The following is a 19,319-nucleotide window of genomic DNA, read 5'->3' on the forward strand; positions in this document are numbered from 1 at the left end:
AAAAAAAAAATGGACATGTTCCTATTGTTATGTTTGTATGTAAGTGCATGTATAAAACATCCATTTTCAAAAATATATTTATTTGTAATAAACACGGGAAGAAACTTAAAACTACACACCAAAATATTTTGTTGGGATTGCTATAGTATGTTTTTTTCTTTCCCAAACTTTAGTTTTTAATTGTGCCATTTTTAACTTCTTCCACATCGTATTTTCCAAATTTTCTACATAAATGTGTCTTTTATATGACTAGTGTCTTCTGATTATAGTTAGTTGACATTTCTGTGCTTCTGAAGAAATCCTCTGGCTCAGGAATTCCCTATGGAAACAAGCTGATAGGTAGCTTTCTGCTGTGTCCTGCTGACCTCATACTCTGTCCTGCAGTTGTTACTTCTTACCGGTGAAACTGTCCTTGCTACCCCTTGTCTCCTGACTGTATACTCCTGTGAAATTGCCCTTCTTGCCCCTTGTCTCCGACTGAACACACCTGTGAAATTGTCTTGTTCGCTTCTGTCCCCTCCTGCTCACTTGTATTTGCTCTTTCATATATAGAATGTCCCAATCCTCGTGGTCAAGGTTTAGAAATACATGAAGATCTGCTTACTGTCCAGGCTCCCTTCCTGCAGCCTTGGGAATGACCTCACCAGGATGCCTTACCCAGGACTGGGAAGTGTGGGCTGACATCCTCCTTCAGTACATTTTGTATCCTGGTCATTGTGTTCTTGACCCTTGGTCAGCTTCCTAGCTCAATAAGGAGGAAGTTTCATGTGCATTCCAAACTAGGGCTTGCTAGGGTATTTTGATGTGGGTCCTTTTGGTTGGTTGCTTGTTTTTTGTTTGTTTTCCTGTGTGTGTGTGTGTGTGTGTGTGTGTGTGTGTGTGTGTGTGTGTGTGTGTGTACCTACCTCTCTCTATCTCTCTCTGCCTCCCTCCTCAGATGCAAAGATTAAAAGCATGTAGTACCATTCCCAGCAATAATAGTTGTATTTTGCCTTAAGTAAAAGATTGACTCTTCTACTTTGTGTGGTGCTAATCTCAAATTTATTCTATGAAAAAGTGCCCAGAACTTTTTATTAGGTTATTTAAAGCCTGAACTATGCTATCCTCAGAGAAACAAAACTTTAATTTTGAGCTAGATTTGTTGTTGCTTCTGTTTTGTTTTGTTTTGTTTTGTTTTGTTTTTGAGACAGGGTCTTTCTCTGTAGCCCCAGCTGTCCTAAAACCTGCTATGTAGACCAGGCTGACTTCGAACTCACAAGAATAGAGTGCTGGGATTAAAAGTATGCACCAACACTGTTGGCTTGTTTTGGGTTGGTTGGTTGGTTGGTTGGTTGGTTGGTTGGTTGGTTGGTTGGTTGGTTAGTTAGTTTTGTTTGTTTGAAACAGGTTCTCAGTATTTAACACTGGCTAGCCTAGAACTCACTATGTAGACTAGGCTAGCTTCCAACTCAGATATACCTGCTTTTGTCATATTTTCATAATCTGCATTAGTTATATTATCTCCACAGTCAGAAGGTCTGCTTCTCTAACAAAGCAAAACAACAAACACTGCAATTCAGTGCTGAGTCAAAGTGGCCTGGCCTTCATTCTGCTCCAGTGGAACTCCGTTTTACCTGGGTTCCATAGTAACCAGTGCTGATACTGCTCCTGTAAACCATCCCCATTTCAGGCTAGTGCCCTCACTCCCCCACTATCCTCCTCATATCACTCTGCGTAGGCTGCTTTTATATTTCTAAGGAAGATTGCTGAAGTGGGGTGGGAGAGGGGTGGTGTCTGAGACCTCTCTAGTCCCAGTATCCTGTAGTGGTTAGCACTTGTCATTAAAAGCTCTTTCAAAGTAAATGTCTACCTATGAAAGAAGTTAGCTGAAGTTGTATTATTACATGAGGGAGTAGGGCAGGTACAAGAAAGAGCACACATACCCTTTGGTGTGCACAGGGAGGTCAAGAGGACAGCTTACAAGAATTTGTTCTCTCCTTCCACCATGCCAGTAACAGGGTTAAACCTCAGGTCATCAAGCTTGGGTGGGGGGCTAAGCACCTTTTCCTACTGAGCCATCTTGCAGGCCCTGAAACCTTGTTTAGAGTTTTAACAAATACCAAAGAATAACTGGTCCATATTGGGCTTTTCCATAAAGTCATTCTGTGATATTGTCTCTAGAAATGTCCCTTCATCAAGATCTGGAGGGTAACCAAGAGCAGTGGCAATAGTCTATAATGTTTAGGGGACTGTGGGACCCCACTGGCAAACAACTCAAAGCGGGGTTTTTATTTGCTATTGTGAGGGGCCTAGTTGTCTATGTTGTTGAAGTATCATCTTCCCCTACCCGCTGTTATTTGATGACTCCATTTACACTCTTTTATATGTGTATTCTAAAGTAGTATTAGGTTTCCATGTAATTTCTTCAAGAGACCTTTATTGTTAGTTACCCCTCTTTAGGCACCTTCCCCCCCTCCCCTGTGCCTTTTACCCTACTTTTTCCACTCCTACCTCATTTAATCCTTCTTGCCCTATCATTTTCTGTTTTCTCTCATACCACCTGTGTTCTGTTTCCCCTCTCTTAAAGTGTCCCACCCCCATGACCCTTTATTACTTTCCTGGCCTCCATGGGGCACTCTAATTTAAACACACACACATGTTCAAAAATTTAACTAGAATTCACATGTTAGAGTATTCAGCATTCATCTTTTTGGGTCTAGGTTACTCTTCCAGAATGATTCCAGATGTATCTATTTACCTTAAATTTTTAATTTTCTTCTTAATAGAAAAACATTATGAATGACAGTGCACTGTAAAAAATTATTTATTGGGTGATGACATGTAGAGTGTTTCCATTTCCTGGCTGTTGTGAATAAAGCTTCAGAGAACATGTATGATCAGACATCTATATAGTACTTATAGAGTCCTTTGTGTGTGTGTGTGTGTGTGTGTGTGTGTGTGTGTGTGTGTGTGTGTGTGTGTGTGTGTAATTGCAAGTAAATTTTAATTGCATTTCCGTAGTGGTTAAAGGTATTGAACATTGAAAAAATATTTCTCGACATTTTGTATTTCATCTTTTGAGAATTCTAATTAGTTCTAAACACCGCTGTTTAATTGAGTTCCTTTCTTGACATTTAGGTATTTTGAGTTCTTTGCATATTCTAGAAATTAATTCACTGTCAGATGTGTAGCTGGTATTTTTTTCCCCATTCCATAGGCTGAATTTCCTCTTGCATTATAGTGTACTTCGTAGTACAGGAGTTTTTTAGCTTCATGAGATCCCATTTATCAGTTGTTGGTCCTGAAGCTGTATTACCAGAGTACTGTTAGAGTATTTTTTTCTAGTCCTGTAAGTTGAAGCATATCCTTTATTTTCTCCTTTCACAGATTCAGGGTATCAGATCTTATGTTCAAGTCCATATTGTTTGAAGTTGAATTATGTGCAGTGTGTGAGATAAGAATCTAATTTCATTCTGCAGATACCTAAACGATTCAAACAGCACCATTTTTTGAAGATGCTGCTTTTCTCCAGTGTCTAGTTTTGGACAAAATCAGGTGGCTGTATAGGTATGGGCTTCTGTATGGGGGTCCAGTTCTAGTCTATTGATTGATGTGTCTTTTTTTATTCCAGTACTATGCTGGTTTTATTACTATAGTTCTGTAATGTAACTTAAAATCTGGGATGGTGATGCTTCTAGCAGTGTTTTCATAGTTCAGGGTCCTTTGGGATATTTTGAGTCTTTTGTGTTTCCATATTAATTTTAAGGTTCTTTTTTCAATTTCTGTGAAGAATTGCATTGAGTTTGTTTTGTTTGAGGCAAGGTTTCACAATATAGCTCTGGCTGGCCTCTAACTCATGATATAAATAACACCTGCCACTAACTCTGGGGTGGGTTGATTAAAGGCATGTGCCACCATGCCTGACCCTTCGTTGAAATTTTGGTGGGGATTGTATTGGATGGTTTTCTCTCTCGATCCATGAACATGGCAGGTCTTTCTGTCTTCTGTTCTCTTCAGTTTCTTTCTTTACAGTTTTCATTCACAGGTGTTTAAGAACAAAGTCTCTTTACTTACTAGGCCAAGGTTCTGGCTCAGCTACATGTGAGGCACCAAAGATAGATTTCTAGGAAAATGTGAGTGTTTCCTTGTGAATCTCGAGCTGTAAGTGAAGAGTGGAAAACTTCAAGGCTTTCCAACTTACTAGTTGGAGGGCTTTGGAGTACAGACTACAGGGGAAATGGCTTGCTTAGAGGACAAGCTGAATTTACACTACCTTAAGTTAGTGCATTCTCCTTGCATAATGCTGCCCTTCATATCCTCTACAAGGACTGAGTTGATGGACTAATGTGTGCCCAGAGGAACTAGTCGTTAGAAAAGACAACACAAGATTTGGTGACAGTTTATCACCAGTTTCTCTGTGTCTTCTGGCAGCCTTATGGTTTCTGAGGCTGAAGAAGCATGCCTGTTCTAACAACAACTGAGGTTAAAGCTATACAGTGCAGGCCAGAATGTGCTGACGACAAGGCTGGACACAACAGCATTTACTATGGGGAGGTTCATCTGACTCCCTGAGCATGGAAGCTACTTGGAACATTCTAAACAAGCTCAATCCTGTTCCCAGTACCTCCAGCAGGCATCTTCCACAGCAGAACATTTTTGTTCCCCATCAGTTGGATTCCTGTTAGGGATGTCATGTGGTTACTAATAATTCATCATATAATGTGGATCCATAAAGATCCATTGGGGTTAGAAGTAAATAATTCTCTTAGTTACCTTAAACTATTGGATGCATTTAATTTTCATGAGATTTACTAATACTTCATTCAGATAATGAAATCTCTGACTTCCAATAACTTCAGCTACAGTTATTATGGTATTGTTTAAGTACCTCTGTATTGACCTCTGTCAGTCAAGTTTAGATCTGCATTTTTGTAGCTTCTTTGCACTTAAATTTGGTAAATGTGTAACTGGGGACCTTGGTTGATAGAACAATAGGACCATTCTTCAGCATCCTGCAGGGGTTAATATGCAAGCATGTAACATTTTTGTTCCATCTTTTGTCTTCACAGTGAGAGAAAACGCAAGAGTCTCTTCATTAACCATGTAAGTGAAACTGCTTCCCCCTGTTTTTCCTAACGATTATACAGTATAGACTTTGGTAGGTGAAAATGCCCTATGTGTTGTTTGGTGCTTAGAAGCCTGTGACGGGTTGATGGAAAGCTGATTTGCCAGGCATTACTTGGGATTCACTCCCACCACCATGTCTCCAGATTCTTTAAGGCTGCTGTGGAAGGGAGTATTCCTGTGGACAAGACCACAGTGCTACCACACATTACACAGGCTCAAACAAAGCAAAGGTTTTTAATTTTGAACTTTTCATCTCTGCTCACACCAAATTCCTGTTTTGTAGCTTTTTTTTTATTTGTATAGTGTAGTTCCCTTCAAATAAATACATAATTGTTTTTCAAGAGCATAATTGTTTTTCTGCTTCCTCTCTGTCTTCTACACAATTGTTGTTTGTGAAACAGGGCTGCACATTTTTGTCTGTGTGCTCAAAAACAGTTTCTATGTGTGGAGAGACTAAACTTGGCCCTTTAATTTTAAAAAGTATTTTCAAAATTTCCCTCTAGTGAGTACCTTGGCCATTCTGAGCAGTGTATCTCTCAGTGGGAAGTGCACAGGATGATAACAGGTACACCTACCATCTCCAGTCTTTCTCCACTACTCCCTGGCAATCTGTAACAGACCAGATATAACCACACCTCTTGTTTAAACATGTGTCTTGTTCTTTAAGAAAGAAAACTGCTACTACAAGGTAAGGAGTGATAGAGTTCTGTGAATTGCCAGAGTAAGCATGCTCTACACTCTCACTGAAAAGTGCAGTGATGAATCTGACCCAGCAGAAACTGGCTCAGGATTGTTATTCGGGATTTCTGAACTTGTAGATTCTGACATGCGTAAGGATAAAGCTGTGTGTAAGAATCTTAAGGCCATGAGAAGACACACGCTGGACCCATAGTGAAGTGGTGACTCTTCTGCAGCCGTGCTGTCTAATGTGTGCACTCCACAGAGGGCCTCTACTTCCTGTCAGGGTTATTTTTCACTTAGTTGGTTTTTCAGAATATGCTTGTGTTATGTGAGGGCATGTGAGCTGTCTCATCAGCCCTCTGTCTTCTAAAGCACTTCCTGGCCCTCTAGATTCGTTTTCTTGTTGTTTATATTTTTTATTTTTCTTTTAACTGACACAATAGTTTCTTTACCGTTGAAGTCTATAAGATAGTTACTAGACAGCCAGTTTTACACATCAGCAGTGGTATTGATAGTATGAATTACATCACAGATAACAACATGAAGCTGGCATAAAATAAAGCTGAGGTAGAAAGAGAAGCACTTTTTCTTTTTATTCATTAAGGCTGGATTAAATTTTGTTAAAGAAATGTGTTTTCAGGAGAACTGCAAGGCCTTTGCATTGAAGAGTGAATTTCACCATTTTTGTATCTCTTGTAGGGAAAACTAAGACTAATTCCCCCATACTCTTAACACACTGTAATTTCACTCTTGGGACTTTAAATGAGTCTCCTTGTCAACAAACCTCAACATACCCAAAGCAAAGGAAACCTAGAAAAGAGAATAAAATGAGAAAAAGAGAACCTAAACAGTAGGATATACTTAAGTCCTACCAGGTACCACTTCCTTGGCTCTATAGGTTTGTAGCATAGAGTTGTAAAACATTTCTGGGATCACAGTGTATGGCATGAGACGCAGTGATGAAAATGGCTGAGATAGTGCCTGTGAGGAAGGGTATATTCCTGAATAAAAAAGGGTGAGTGATTGAAGCTATGCCCTCTTTTCTAGTTATTTACTTGTGGGTATACATGACTGCTTTCCCCACGTTAGCACTTAGGTGCTAAAGAGCTCATAAGGGAAAAGCTGAAATTTCAACCAGACCCCTAACCAGCCAATTTTAGGGCATGTCAGGAAAGAAGTTTGATTAACCAGGCTACTCTTAATAATGGCTAATGGGACAGGTGTGTTCTCATAGCTCCAATCTCCATATTTGTTTTCATATGCTCTCCACTGTGAACTTACTTGTATCCTGTGCACTCTTGGCATTTGTCTCCTGCTGAATCAATAGCCATGGGCCAGTATGTGCATATGGATTTTAGGGTGTGTGCCCCCAACTCATGCTTTCCTGTGTGATTTGCCATGCTGTTGTACAGTAAAGTCAAACAGATGTTGAACTCTCATATATATTCTTGTTCCTGAATAAGGATGGCTGTGTGCTGAGTTTCTTTGTAGCAGACAACCCTGAAACGTGTGATCTTCTACCCTGTTCATAGACTTGCCTACAAATGAGCACATGAGTTCTGCTTCCTTAGGGAAAAAGCTGAGTGCTGTTTAGCCATATAGAGTCTAGCTGCATAAAATGAGACTATCTGCAAACTGGATTAGGTCTGTACACCATTTGTAGTTGTCTTAGGGTTTCTGTTCGTGCTTCGTGACACCACGACCACAGGAACTCAAGGAAAACACTTAATTGGTACTGGCTTAACACAGGCTTAACGTTCAGAGATTTAGTCCATTATTTTCATGGTGGGAAACATGCAGGCAGACATGTACTTGAGAGGTAGCTCAGAGTTCTACATCTGGGTCCACAGACAGGAGGAAAAGACAGTGAGCCACTAGCCTGGTTTGAGCATCTGAAACCTCAAAGCCTGCCTAGAGTGACAAGCTTCCTCCAACAAGACCACACCTTCTAATAGTACCTCTCATTATGGAGGACATTGTCTTTCAAACCACCACATTGACTTCACAGCTTGTAACCTAAAAGTTAAGAAAAGTAGAAGGGGAGCTGGAGAAATGCCTCAGACCTTGAGAATACTTGCTGTTCTTTCAGAAGACCCAGGTTCAATTCCTGGCACCCATGTAGGAGGCTTACAACCCCTGTAGCTCTAGGGGATTTGACACCCCCTTTTCTAGCCTCTTTGGGGGCATACATATACATACACACAGGTACACGAAAAATAATAAGTGATCTTAAAAAAGAAAGAAGAGCAGTAGGAAGAGGGTGGGAAACACTCTAACTGTTGGAATCTCTACCAAGTGTGGACTTAACAACTGACTTGGACAGTCTCCATCCCAGCTCAGCACTCAGTTACACACTTCTACTGATGAAAAACAGAGGCATAAAGAAACAAGTAGGCTAGAAACAAGTAAGCAGAGCCAAGGTTGGAACTTGTCTGTGAGTGACATTTATGCTTTTACAGGCCATTATAGGACTCAGTTTGAAATATGGATCCTAAGTAGAAATTTCAATTTGATCTTGAATTTTAGAACAACTGGTATCTTTTGTCCCTTTTTATATAACGTTATTGTTGTTTGGTTTCTCCTTTTGAGTTTCTGAAGAACCTGTGTGGTGTAATTTGCTCAGGTAATCTACAAGGAGGATGCTGCTACTCCAGAAACATGAAAGTGGTGCTATAGATGAGCCAGTGAAGACAAATGGACACGGGTCCCTCTGCTCCTAGCTAACTAATAGCAACTGTTGATGCATTGGTCCCTGTTCTCATTGCTGTGATCAAATACTTGACACATACAGCCTAAGGGGAAAAGGATGATCTTGTTTGACAGTGTGAGCATGTAGTCCATCAGGTGGGAAAGGCATGGCAGCAGGAGCTTGAGGGAGCTGATTACATTGTATGTGCTGTTAGGAAGCAGAAAGATGTGACTTGGTGCTCAGCTAACTTTTTTATTTCTGTAGCCTGGCCTTTAGCCCATGCACTAATGCCACCCACAGTGAAAATAACACCTTCACACCCCAATCTTGAAAACCTCACAGACATGCGCAGAAGTTTGTTTCCTAGGAGATCTTAGGTCCTATCAAGTTGACAGTCTGTTATCCACTATAGCAGAGAATGTGACCTTCTCCAGATGGAGCCATAGGCTGGAGAAGGACCAAGGAGGAATTAAAAGATTAAGAGATTTACTGCATGGGAATAGAATAGTCTGAGGGCCCCAACAGCAAGGAAACCAACCACATGACTTACAAAGATTAATATCCTAATCAGTACCTTTGTTCTAGATGTAATTAGAATGATAAATTAGGGAAAATTTTATAGCCTTGTGTAAAGATCTTTATTTAAAATGTCTTTTTTTTATAAATTTGCTGAAGTTTTGGTTTTGCTTTTCTTTGAAGTCAACTATTTCAGTACTTTTTAAAAACTAGAATGTGAAAATCTCTGATAAAAATTACAATGTTGTAGATAATTGCAGTTGGGAATCTTCCCAAAATACAATAAAACTCATACCATTTGTGTTCGCCTCATTTTTCTGATATCCTTCTGCCTCCTAGCAACAGCATATGTAATGGGAATTAATCTAAGACATTTAATGAAGTTTGGAGGAGGTGGAAAGATGACGTTCCAAGATGGGTCAGGAGTGGGATGGACGTCCTTTCTCCTTTTCCATGTCCTTTTTAGTGCATATGTTTGGTTTGGCTTGTTTTTTTGAGATAGGGTTTCTCTGTGTAGTTTTGGAGCCTGTCCTAGAACTTACTCTATAGACCAGGCTGGCCTCCAATTCACAGCTATTCTCCTGCCTCTGCCTCCTGAGTGTTGTGGTTTAATATGTGTGCTACAAATGTATTTTAAAAGCAGGAGGCTAAACAGGAGTTATAGTGCAAAATCTTCAGAGGATGTGCTTCAACATTAAGATAGATGATTGTTCTGAAAACTTATAATAATGTTAAGTTGAAATCATGTGTCAATTAAGCAAGAGCCAAAAAGAAGCTTGAAGCCTTAGTTCTAGAAGTCTTGAAAAGTGTTTTGAAGTACTAGTCTTTGTCTTCTCAAATGAATCATGATGGTTGTCCTGTTTGACTCTGGGAAGCAGTAAGAGGAAGTTGATCTGCAAACTGATTACAGCACATGTAGATAGGCTAGTATGGCTCACAGAATATTAGGTAAATGTACATCTTTCCAGGTTCTATATTAGTAAATGATGATGGTTTTTTCTACTATTTGAATATAATTTAGGGTATTTTGTTATGTAATTAACACCCAATTTTGAGTGTTTCTGAAGAGTTCAGCATTATAAGGACTACACTTAAATAAACATCTTGGGGGGGTGGTTTTTCAAGACAGGGTTTCTCTGTGGCTTAGGCTGACCAGGCTGGTCTCAAACCTGCCTCTGCCTCCCAAATGCTTGGATTAAAAACGTGCGCCACCAACACCCAGCAATGAACATCCATATTGTCTTACCCTCCAACATTTAAAACTGAGTGTGTGTCTTGACCCTGCCTTGCTCTGACAACCTGCCGTAGATGGATGCAGGCCTTGGAGAGAGTGAGCCCAAGATGGCCATGTATTTCCTAAGCCAGGACAAGATAATCTAGGATAGTTGGACACAGGTTAGGAGAGTTTTTAACAAGGCTGCACTATAGAGAGACAATCTTTTATCACTGGCCCCTGAGCCTAGCTGCCACTTCTCCCTCAGAACCTGAGCATCTCAGCTTAGTAACTATGGCTCCTTGGGTGTGCCCTGTACCAGTTTGCTGAGCATGCTGCCTTCACTTGTGGGTGGCACAGGCTTCTTCTCTATGAGATCTAAGGTGTCACTTTGTTGCCGTCACACAGTAGGCTCCCACAGGACCCTGCGCTCATCATGGGGACACAGACTTTCTAGGCTTGGTGTAGGACTGTGAACATGTACCCCTAAGAAACTGAGCGGCTGCCCATCCAGTGACTCAAAGCCTGAGTCCTGGCACTAGACAGAATCCAGCTGAGTGAATGCAGGTGACAGCATAACATGGTTAGTATCCTTAAGGTGAATACAAGGTGCACAGAGCACAAGGAGAGGACACAGTCCCAACAGCTATAGACATTATCGTGCAGGCAGCATGAGGAGTAGTTCTGAGGGACAAACCAAACAGAGAAGGAAAATGCCTTCAAGGTACTTATATGCAGTGTGGCTAGGTTACCTTCAAGGTAAGCAGATTCTTCCTGATGGCCTCTCCCTGATTTGGTAATTGTGACAGTGGTAAGATACATGAGATGAAGGCTAGGGTCACTTAATGTGGTGTATGTGTGCTTGTATAGGCACACTTGTTTCTTGGACCTGACTGTCGTCAGTGTTGAGATTACTAAGCAGATAGCCTTAATATCTAAAACTCAAGGTAATAACTGTATTTAGCCTTTTCAACATGCAGTCCCAACAGCTTTTATGTGCTAGTGGACCTAGTACATATATGTAAATAGTAAATTATCATGTATTATGGACATTGTGTAGAAAGATTGACTTGTTTTAGTAGTACCTCTACAGTGACCTCGTTTAGCATATTCATAATTTACTTTGTAAAATACTCATTGTTCGAAAGAAAAGTGCTCTTACTGCATTGGAGATAATCCATGCTCTGCTTCTTCCTGGTGGGTTTTCGCCTGAGTCCTCTTCTAAGCAGACGTGCCATGAGCTGGAGATTGTTCCTCTGTCACTGAGACAACTGTAACAGGGAATTCTCAGCTGTCTGCACCATTAAGCCTCTTTTTAGTAAAGCACTGTCATGGGCATTTTCTTTTGTGTTCTAGAATGTTATAGACATCCCACTTCGAAGGCATTCTTGGCATTTTTTAAACATATAGTCCTGTGTACAGAAGCAGTCTCCTGCATGCCACCCTGTCCCTAACACTTACAAACATATCAAGTATTCCTCATAGTGACTATATGAAGCTATGTCTGCTATTCTCACTGCTCTAAGACAAGTAAATTCAGCTAAGAAGAGGGGGGCAAAATAACCTAGCAGGCAGGCAGTTAGTTACTTAGGGGCAAACTCAGACTGGTGTCATAGTGTCTGTGTCCCTCTTTTATACTTAAATTTTATTTTGTTACCATTTTTGAGGTTGTTATATATGGTTACATGTTTATATCAGTCCCACTCACACTCTTCCTCCTCCCAACTATTCCCTCTCAACTTCATGACTTTCCTTAATTATTTCTCCTTTCTCTCCCTCTCTCTTACTCCACCCGTCCCCCCCCATGCGTGTGAATGCGCACGCATACACACAGTATGACAGAGAAACATACACTTATATATGAATACAACCTGCTGAGTCTATTTAGTGTTGCTCATATGTATGTGTTTTTTGGGCTGACCACTTGGGATTGGATGACTTGGAACTCATCCCTGGAAAAGACTGACTCTCCCTCACTAAGCAACCATTAGTTGCCTGTTCTTCATCTAGAGGTAGGACCTTGTGAGATTTACCACCTTGGAATATCAGCTAGTTGTATCATTGTGCAAGTCTTGTTTAGATAGACATAATGTTAAGATTTCATGGGAGCACCTCTGTGTCATATATAGAAAATGTCTGTTTTTCAGCAGACGCTCTGATCTTCTGGCGTTTATAGTTTTTCTGCCCAGAACATCTTCCATGTTGTTTGTTAGTTGTGCTATAGATACAGCAACTAGGGATGGGCACCCTATCTTCAGTAGTTTTCTGTGTTTTGACCAGGTGTAAATTTCTGTGATGGCCCATCTGCTCAAAAAAAAAAAAAAAATTGTTTCATTGATGATCAAGGAGAGTTACACTTATCAGTGTGGAAATAGGGATATTATATTTAGACTGGAGTTGGGAATTATACTAGTTTAGGAAATTGTCACTAGTGGGTTCTCCTCTAGGGTTCATAGCCTCACCAGCCATTAGTGTTTGGTTAAATTACAGTACCAGGCATGAATTCCCTCCTTTTGAATGGACCTCAGGTCTAATTAGATACCTGTTGGTTACCCTAAAGATAGAAATGTCACTACTACATCCTTGGCTATATCTTACTGTGCTGGTCATTGTTGTGGTTTGTAGCCAGTGTCTGCCTTGCCTCTTCCTGTCATCTTTTTACTAGCAGATTGGAACTTGCAGGGAGAGTGTATGCCACACGTGTAGAAGCATACTGTTTTGTTGTATAATTTCAGAATCATAGGGCAATAACATAAATAAAACATTTGGCTGAAGCTGAGAACTACCTAGCATATTGAATAGCATTTCAAATGTTGATGAAGCCTGAGTGAGTGTTCTGTGACTGACTCTTGAAATCACAACTAGTGCCTTGGTGCCAATCAGAGGCATTGGGAAGTTAAAGCTGGCCATGTTTTGGCCCTGTGGTCTGATGCTGTGCTCTTAGAGGAACAGCTCAGCACACAAACCCAAACAAGGCAGCACCCCTGACACCTGGTAGGGTTCCCCTTTTAGCATGTTAGTGGCATGAGGTTTTAGGTCAAAGACAGCTTTCACTCTGAGAATTTTAAATAGTGGCTTGATGCCGATGGCACCTAATGTGACAAAGTACTCTGAAGCTGAAATTTGGGGGTGAGGGGACTAGTTATAGAAATTATTGGTTTGGGAGTGGAATTGTTGTCATTGTAGAAGGGATGTTAGCTATAAGTTCTGGGATGCTGTGACTAAAAGCTGGTTTATCCCAGGACAGGACTGATACCTTGGTGAGAGACTAAACTGACATTTGACCCCTCAGTCTGCATATCTAGTGTGTGCTATTGCCCACCGGCTCAGAGCTAGGTGAAGGGGGGGGTTCAGGCTGTATTCCTTGCTGCAGGGGAGCACTGCCCTCCCCACAGCTTCTTGGGAATTTGCATCACACTTTTGTTTTCAGGGAATTTACTAGAGAGGAAGGATCTAGAAGTAAAATACCATTTGTCTGTTGGCTTTGTTTGAATTACTAACATGTCTCTAAAGTATTTATTAGCATGATAATTGGATGCTGAATTTTATGTCAGAATCTGTTGATGCAGTAGGTAGATTTTGTTCCTGTAGCATGAAAATACCATAATTAGGGCCTTTCTTCGTTTCTTATATTTCTTAATACCATATTGCTTCAGTGTTGTAGCTACAATAGAATAGATTTTAATATCATCTCAGAATACCTTAAGGAGAATATTGATTAATTGACTGACCTGAAATGCCATGATAAACTTAATGTTGAAATCCTAACCTGAACTTTGCAACCTTTTTTAATACCCTTTCCACACACAAGCACCTAGGAGTGAGCTTGAGCTGGAGGCCTGAGAGCATACCTAATGGCCTGAGGCTAGTGCCTCTGACCCTTCTGCTGCTAACAAAATACAGCACTGCTGCTAGTGATGCACTCTAAAGCTATTTTAAAGAGCCACACAACTAAATGCTAAACAGTAAGTATTCTCAAGGGAAAATTGTGGTTTTAGCATTTTTTATATATGTCTTAAGTTGCTGCAGATTTTTATAGTTTCACTGCAGAGAAAACCTACAGATAGGAAGCAGATGTGAACATGTGGAGTAGACATCTGAGCCTTAGTTCAGGTACTTTTATCCCAGGGGTTTTGCTAAACGTAGACAGGTCAGGCAGGTGATTGTGTGATTTATAAGGGTTGGTGACAATGACACCTGCCTGTAAAAATAGTGTCAGACAAGATGAACCTTGTTTGCATGGTTTGATGATTCTTCTCCTTTCTTCCTCCCTCTTCCAACCCCCCCCCCATTACCCAGATGGAAGTCTACTAACCCTGTTTCCCAAACACTTGACAAGTATCCTCTTAGTATTCAGTTATCAATCATGGCTGTAAAGTTCATGTTGCCTATCAGAAACTGTCTTCTTGCTAAAGTTCTCCACAGAACTTGAACTTGTGTGGTCACTAAGAAACCACAATCACAGGAGCACCTGTTGCCTAAAGGTCATCTGTGCAAAAGCCCAGTCTTCCACTTCAGAATACAATGTGTCCCTAACATAAGAAATTTCCACTTAGAAATTCATGTGAATTTAAGCATATTAGGCAACAGGTTTTTTATTGATCTGAGCTGAATTATTTATGGCTCTCAAGTCAACTTTGCACCTACAAAAATGGGTACAGTGGATTCTCAACTTGATCTTACTGCATAAAAGTAAAATGCCACCTTCCCTGTATGTATTCACTAAATGTCCACTGCAGACATCCTGTTTCCAGTGGTCCCATAAAGAAGATGGGGACTAGGAGTGGTGGTGATGACTTAGTGAGGAAGAACAAGACAAATCCCAGTGTGGCCTAGTATTTCTACCCTGTTAGTAATTGTGGTGGAGTTCTTGCTAAGACATGTTTCCTTTGTGGTCTGATCTCAGAGAAAGGGTCAGGTTGTGCCTTAGTTATGGTTTCTGTTGCTGTGGTAAAATACCATGACCAAAAGCAACTTGAAGAGGGGGTTTGATCCAGCTTAAATGTCCCAATCATAGTTCTGTTGCCTACTGAATTCAAGGCAGGAACCAGAGGCCATGGAGGAACACTGCTTACAGACTTGCTCCTCATGGCAAGCAAGGACTTACAGCACCCAGGGCTATCAGCCCTGGGGTAGCACTGCCCACAATTTCCTGGGCCTTCCCACATAAATCATCAATGAAGAAAATGCTTCACAGACTTTCCCACAGTCCAATCTGGTGGAGGCCCTTCCTCAACTGATATCCCTCCCTCCAAAAGACTGCAGCTTGTATCAAGTTGACAAAACTAGCTGACACATTGGCAAAATTTTAAGCCTTGTGTAACTGTTGTCATCTTGTTTTCTAGCATCCTCCAGGCCAGACATCAAGGAAGTACAGCTCCTGCTCCACCATCTTCCTAGATGACAGCACAGTCAGTCAGCCAAACCTCAAGTATACCATCAAATGGTGGGTGTGTGGACTTCTTTTTTGTTTATTTGGTTTGGGGTTTGAAGGCTTGTTTGTTTGTTTTGGTGGTGGTGTTTAAAGCCAGGATCTCTGTAACCGTGTCTGTAGGTAGACCAAGCTGGCCCTGAACTCACAGACATCTTCCTTCCTGTACCTCCCAAGTTCTGGGATTAAAGGCACGTGCCACTGTACCTGGCAAGGTTTTTGTTGTTTGTTTTGTTTAAGTTTCTCTTGTTTTATGTGTATGGGTATTTTGCCTGTATAAATGTTTGTAATATGTGAATACAGTGTTCTTGGAGGCCAGAAGAAGGAATCAGACCCCCTGGGACTGGAATGTTGTGAACTGCCTTGTGGGTACTGGTCATTGAACCCTGGCTCCTCTGGAAGAACAAGCAGTGCTTTTAACCACTGATGTTCAGACTTCTTTCCCTCACCAAAAAGCTTTTTATAGGACCTGGGAGAGTAGAAACATGTGGGTCACTGACACTTAAGAATTTTTTTAAGTGACTGTGAATATTAAGATATTTGTGCATATTTCTACTTATATAAAGAAACTAGCGTCTTTACCTTACTTTAGTGATGTCCTAAAATATGTTCATTATTTTGTGTTTATATATGTACAGTTTTGCCCTTTCAATTTTGACTGAATCCATGCCAGCACAGAGCCAATGGTGTTTTGACTTGTTTAAATGAAATGAGACTTCCCTCCTCCAAAACCCAGATGGGGACTTAGGCTATGCTGAAAGTAGGATAGTCTAACCATGATCTTCTTCGCAGTTGGGGGGGGGTGGGGATTTAGGTTGTAGTATCCTTCTATATTTGGCCTCAGATCCTGATCTGAGGAAAAATGGAGGAAATTACATTTCCTTCCTTCCTTCCTTCCTTCCTTCCTTCCTTCTTTCCTTCCTTCCTTTCTTCATTTAAAGAAGCAAAGAGCTATTTTTCTCTGTACTGTCCTGTCCCCATCAGCACAGTGACAGCAGCCAGGCCTGCCAGAGGTCTCAGAGCCTTTTTATATTAGGGTCTGAATATCAATAACTTTACTGAAAATCTGGGACATTTTATATCTGTTTAAGAAAGTACACATCTAATAACAACCCATATTATCATAAAAATTGCTAAAATTACTACCTATAAAGGGTTCTGTTTTCATGAACCAAGTTTTCTGAGTTGGAGGCACAATTTATGATTGTATGTGACAGTCACTGCCTTAGTCCAGGTATTGAGGACTGTAACTAGTTTCCATGGTCAGTGTCTTAGTCCTGTAAGGGGGAAACTGAGGCCCTTGATCAAGCATAGGGTTCCTTTCCCTCAATGCCCCAGCACTTAGGCATGGGGTGATGGCCAGTGAGCATAATTTGAGATGGTCACCATGGGAACTGGGAAGAGATCATCATAGCATATAGTATAATTATCTGAGTGCATTCATTTCTTAGGATGGAGCTCACTGCTAGGAGATGGACAGTACAGAACCTTTTAGAAATAAGTAGTCCTTGGAAGTGGGGAGTGGGGGAGGCCTGAAGATTTCTGTGCCCTGTGGTTTGGGGCAGTTGTTTAAGCTCTGAGGAACCTGGAGTGAAATCTACCAGTTCCCATTGAATCCTAGATCAGATGAGAGTAGAATGGAGTGTATCCGAGGTAGTGTGAGCTCTTCAAGTTCACAGAGAGATCTAACCAAGCTCTCTACTTCCTGCCCTTAGGTTACTTAATATTACCACTGGTTATGAAACAGATACTAGGAACCTGGTGGGAAAACCAGGTGACATATCTGAGAGGTTCAAGTACCTGGTTATAGTTGTGGATTCATTCACATAAGTTGTCAATGGAGGTCACCTGGAGGCTTAACTTTGTAATATATACATTCTGGAGGCATCTGCCTGGGGGTGTGGCTTAGAAAACTGAACTTTGAAACCACTTCTGGGAGGGTCTTATAGGTAGCCAAGGGTGAAGATTCTATATTTAAGGGATGTCTGTCTTTTTTTCCCTCTCCAACATCTCTTTAACTTAGACATTTTATCTAAACCCCCTAAACTTGAAATTCCTTCAGTTACTGCTTCAGTTGCTGTAAAAGGTATCCTCTTTTGAAATGGGCTCTGGGAAGTAGGTTGGGCCATTGGAATCCTCTACAGGTACAGGCTTCTTATTTATGATCAAGGAGACGGAGTGCTCAAAAACTAGAGGGAGTAGCTAACCTGATGAGTTCTCTAGACAGTAGCTCTGCACCATAAGAGAGATGCTTAGAAGGAAAAGAAGAAGCAGCGAAGGTCGACAAAGCAGCCAGATTTCAGCCCCACACCACTTCTTATAACCTTACGGTCACCTACTAAAAAGGAACATCCCATTCATTTTTCTGATTCTCTGTCTCTCTTAAGTCCAAGACTCTTTCAATCTTTTGTCATTGAATTGATCAAACATTATTAAGAACTTTTTTTTTTTTTTTGGATATTCTGAATATCTTGGGCAGAACATGGATTTCCTAAGCCAGCTGCTGTTCCTTTGAGAGAGTACTCTGAGTTCTAAACCCCTGGTTCATAAACTGATTTGATGTGACAACACTCCTGTAAGTTGGGGATTGTTTGAGTTGGCAAGAAAGTTCAAATTTTGCTGGGGCCAGGATGACTAGAGGTTTGGGGGATGAGTCTATCAGGGAGAAGTGGATAGGTGAACTCTACTGGGGGATAGGCTGGAGGGTCAGTGTGAGGCCAACAGTAGGACAAGTGAAAAGTGACCTTGTACTTCCAGTGAATATAGTCCTTCCTTTGAAAAGTTGGATTCCCTGTCACTGCTTTAAATGCCAAGTCTGTGGTATGGAGCTGAACTTTCCAGTCTCCACACCTCCATAGCCAGCTCCTCACATTAAATCCTAGAACAATCACAAATGATGGCTGAAGAGGAGTACAGGGAACCTGGGAATTCTTGTGTTCCACTGTTCATGCCTCGCTCACATGGTCATTTATGACAGCTGCCTCTTGACTGATCACCAGAGGTCTTAGGGTGCCATCTACTCTGCTCATACAGCTCTGGCTAACAAGTCATGTGTGCTGCCAGCAGTTACAAATCTGTTTTATTTAGCCAGTGTCTCTAATTCCATTGGCCATATGGAAAGAAACATTGGGACCAAACTATTAACTAGATTCTCCTAAATCATTTGTTATCTTTGAGGTTACTGTCACCACATTGTAACTACTTGATAACTAAGCAGTAGTTTCCTTCTCTCCAAAGATGATGCATTAGAAGGAAAAGGGCACAACTCTTATACAGGGCAGAAATCCTGATCTGCTGTTTGAACCTGATGTCTCATTTAGAATATAGGGTCTGTGATAGGGGGTATGAATATATGAGAAGATACTCTGGAAACATTATTATCTTAACTCTGAAGCCCTATCAGCATAGTCATACCTTTAGAAATTTTAGGAAGAAGGACTTGTTACCCCGTGGTCCTGAGTATCCTCATACCTACCTGAATTCATGTAAGTCATTAGGTCTGAGAAGAGATGTGAGTCGTAATATAAGCCAGTCCCAGGGCCTGTCTGGTTCAGTCTCAGTAAGTCCAGTACACACCCAAGCTTCTTGGAGATCTCAGAGCTGACTTAGGTCTCTGTTGTTGCCCCTCTCATCATCTTTGCCTCTGGTGGTTTCTTGATGGGCCATTTCTGTTCTCTGAGAAC

General features: G+C 41.0%; 1 protein-coding gene across 1 annotated transcript in view; it reads left to right on the forward strand.

The window, feature by feature from the left end:
* Ccny (cyclin Y) overlaps window positions 1-19,319 on the forward strand; it is a 112,891-nt gene that overhangs the window by 58,931 nt on the left and 34,641 nt on the right. Inside the window, exons 4-5 of the mRNA XM_051205760.1 lie at window positions 5,055-5,082; window positions 15,551-15,651. Of these exons, the coding sequence (XP_051061717.1) occupies window positions 5,055-5,082; window positions 15,551-15,651 (129 nt within the window). The remainder of the gene's footprint in view (window positions 1-5,054; window positions 5,083-15,550; window positions 15,652-19,319) is intronic.

Source organism: Phodopus roborovskii, unplaced genomic scaffold, assembly GCF_943737965.1.
Source record: "Phodopus roborovskii unplaced genomic scaffold, PHOROB, whole genome shotgun sequence".
Classification (NCBI taxonomy): Eukaryota; Metazoa; Chordata; class Mammalia; order Rodentia; family Cricetidae; genus Phodopus; species Phodopus roborovskii.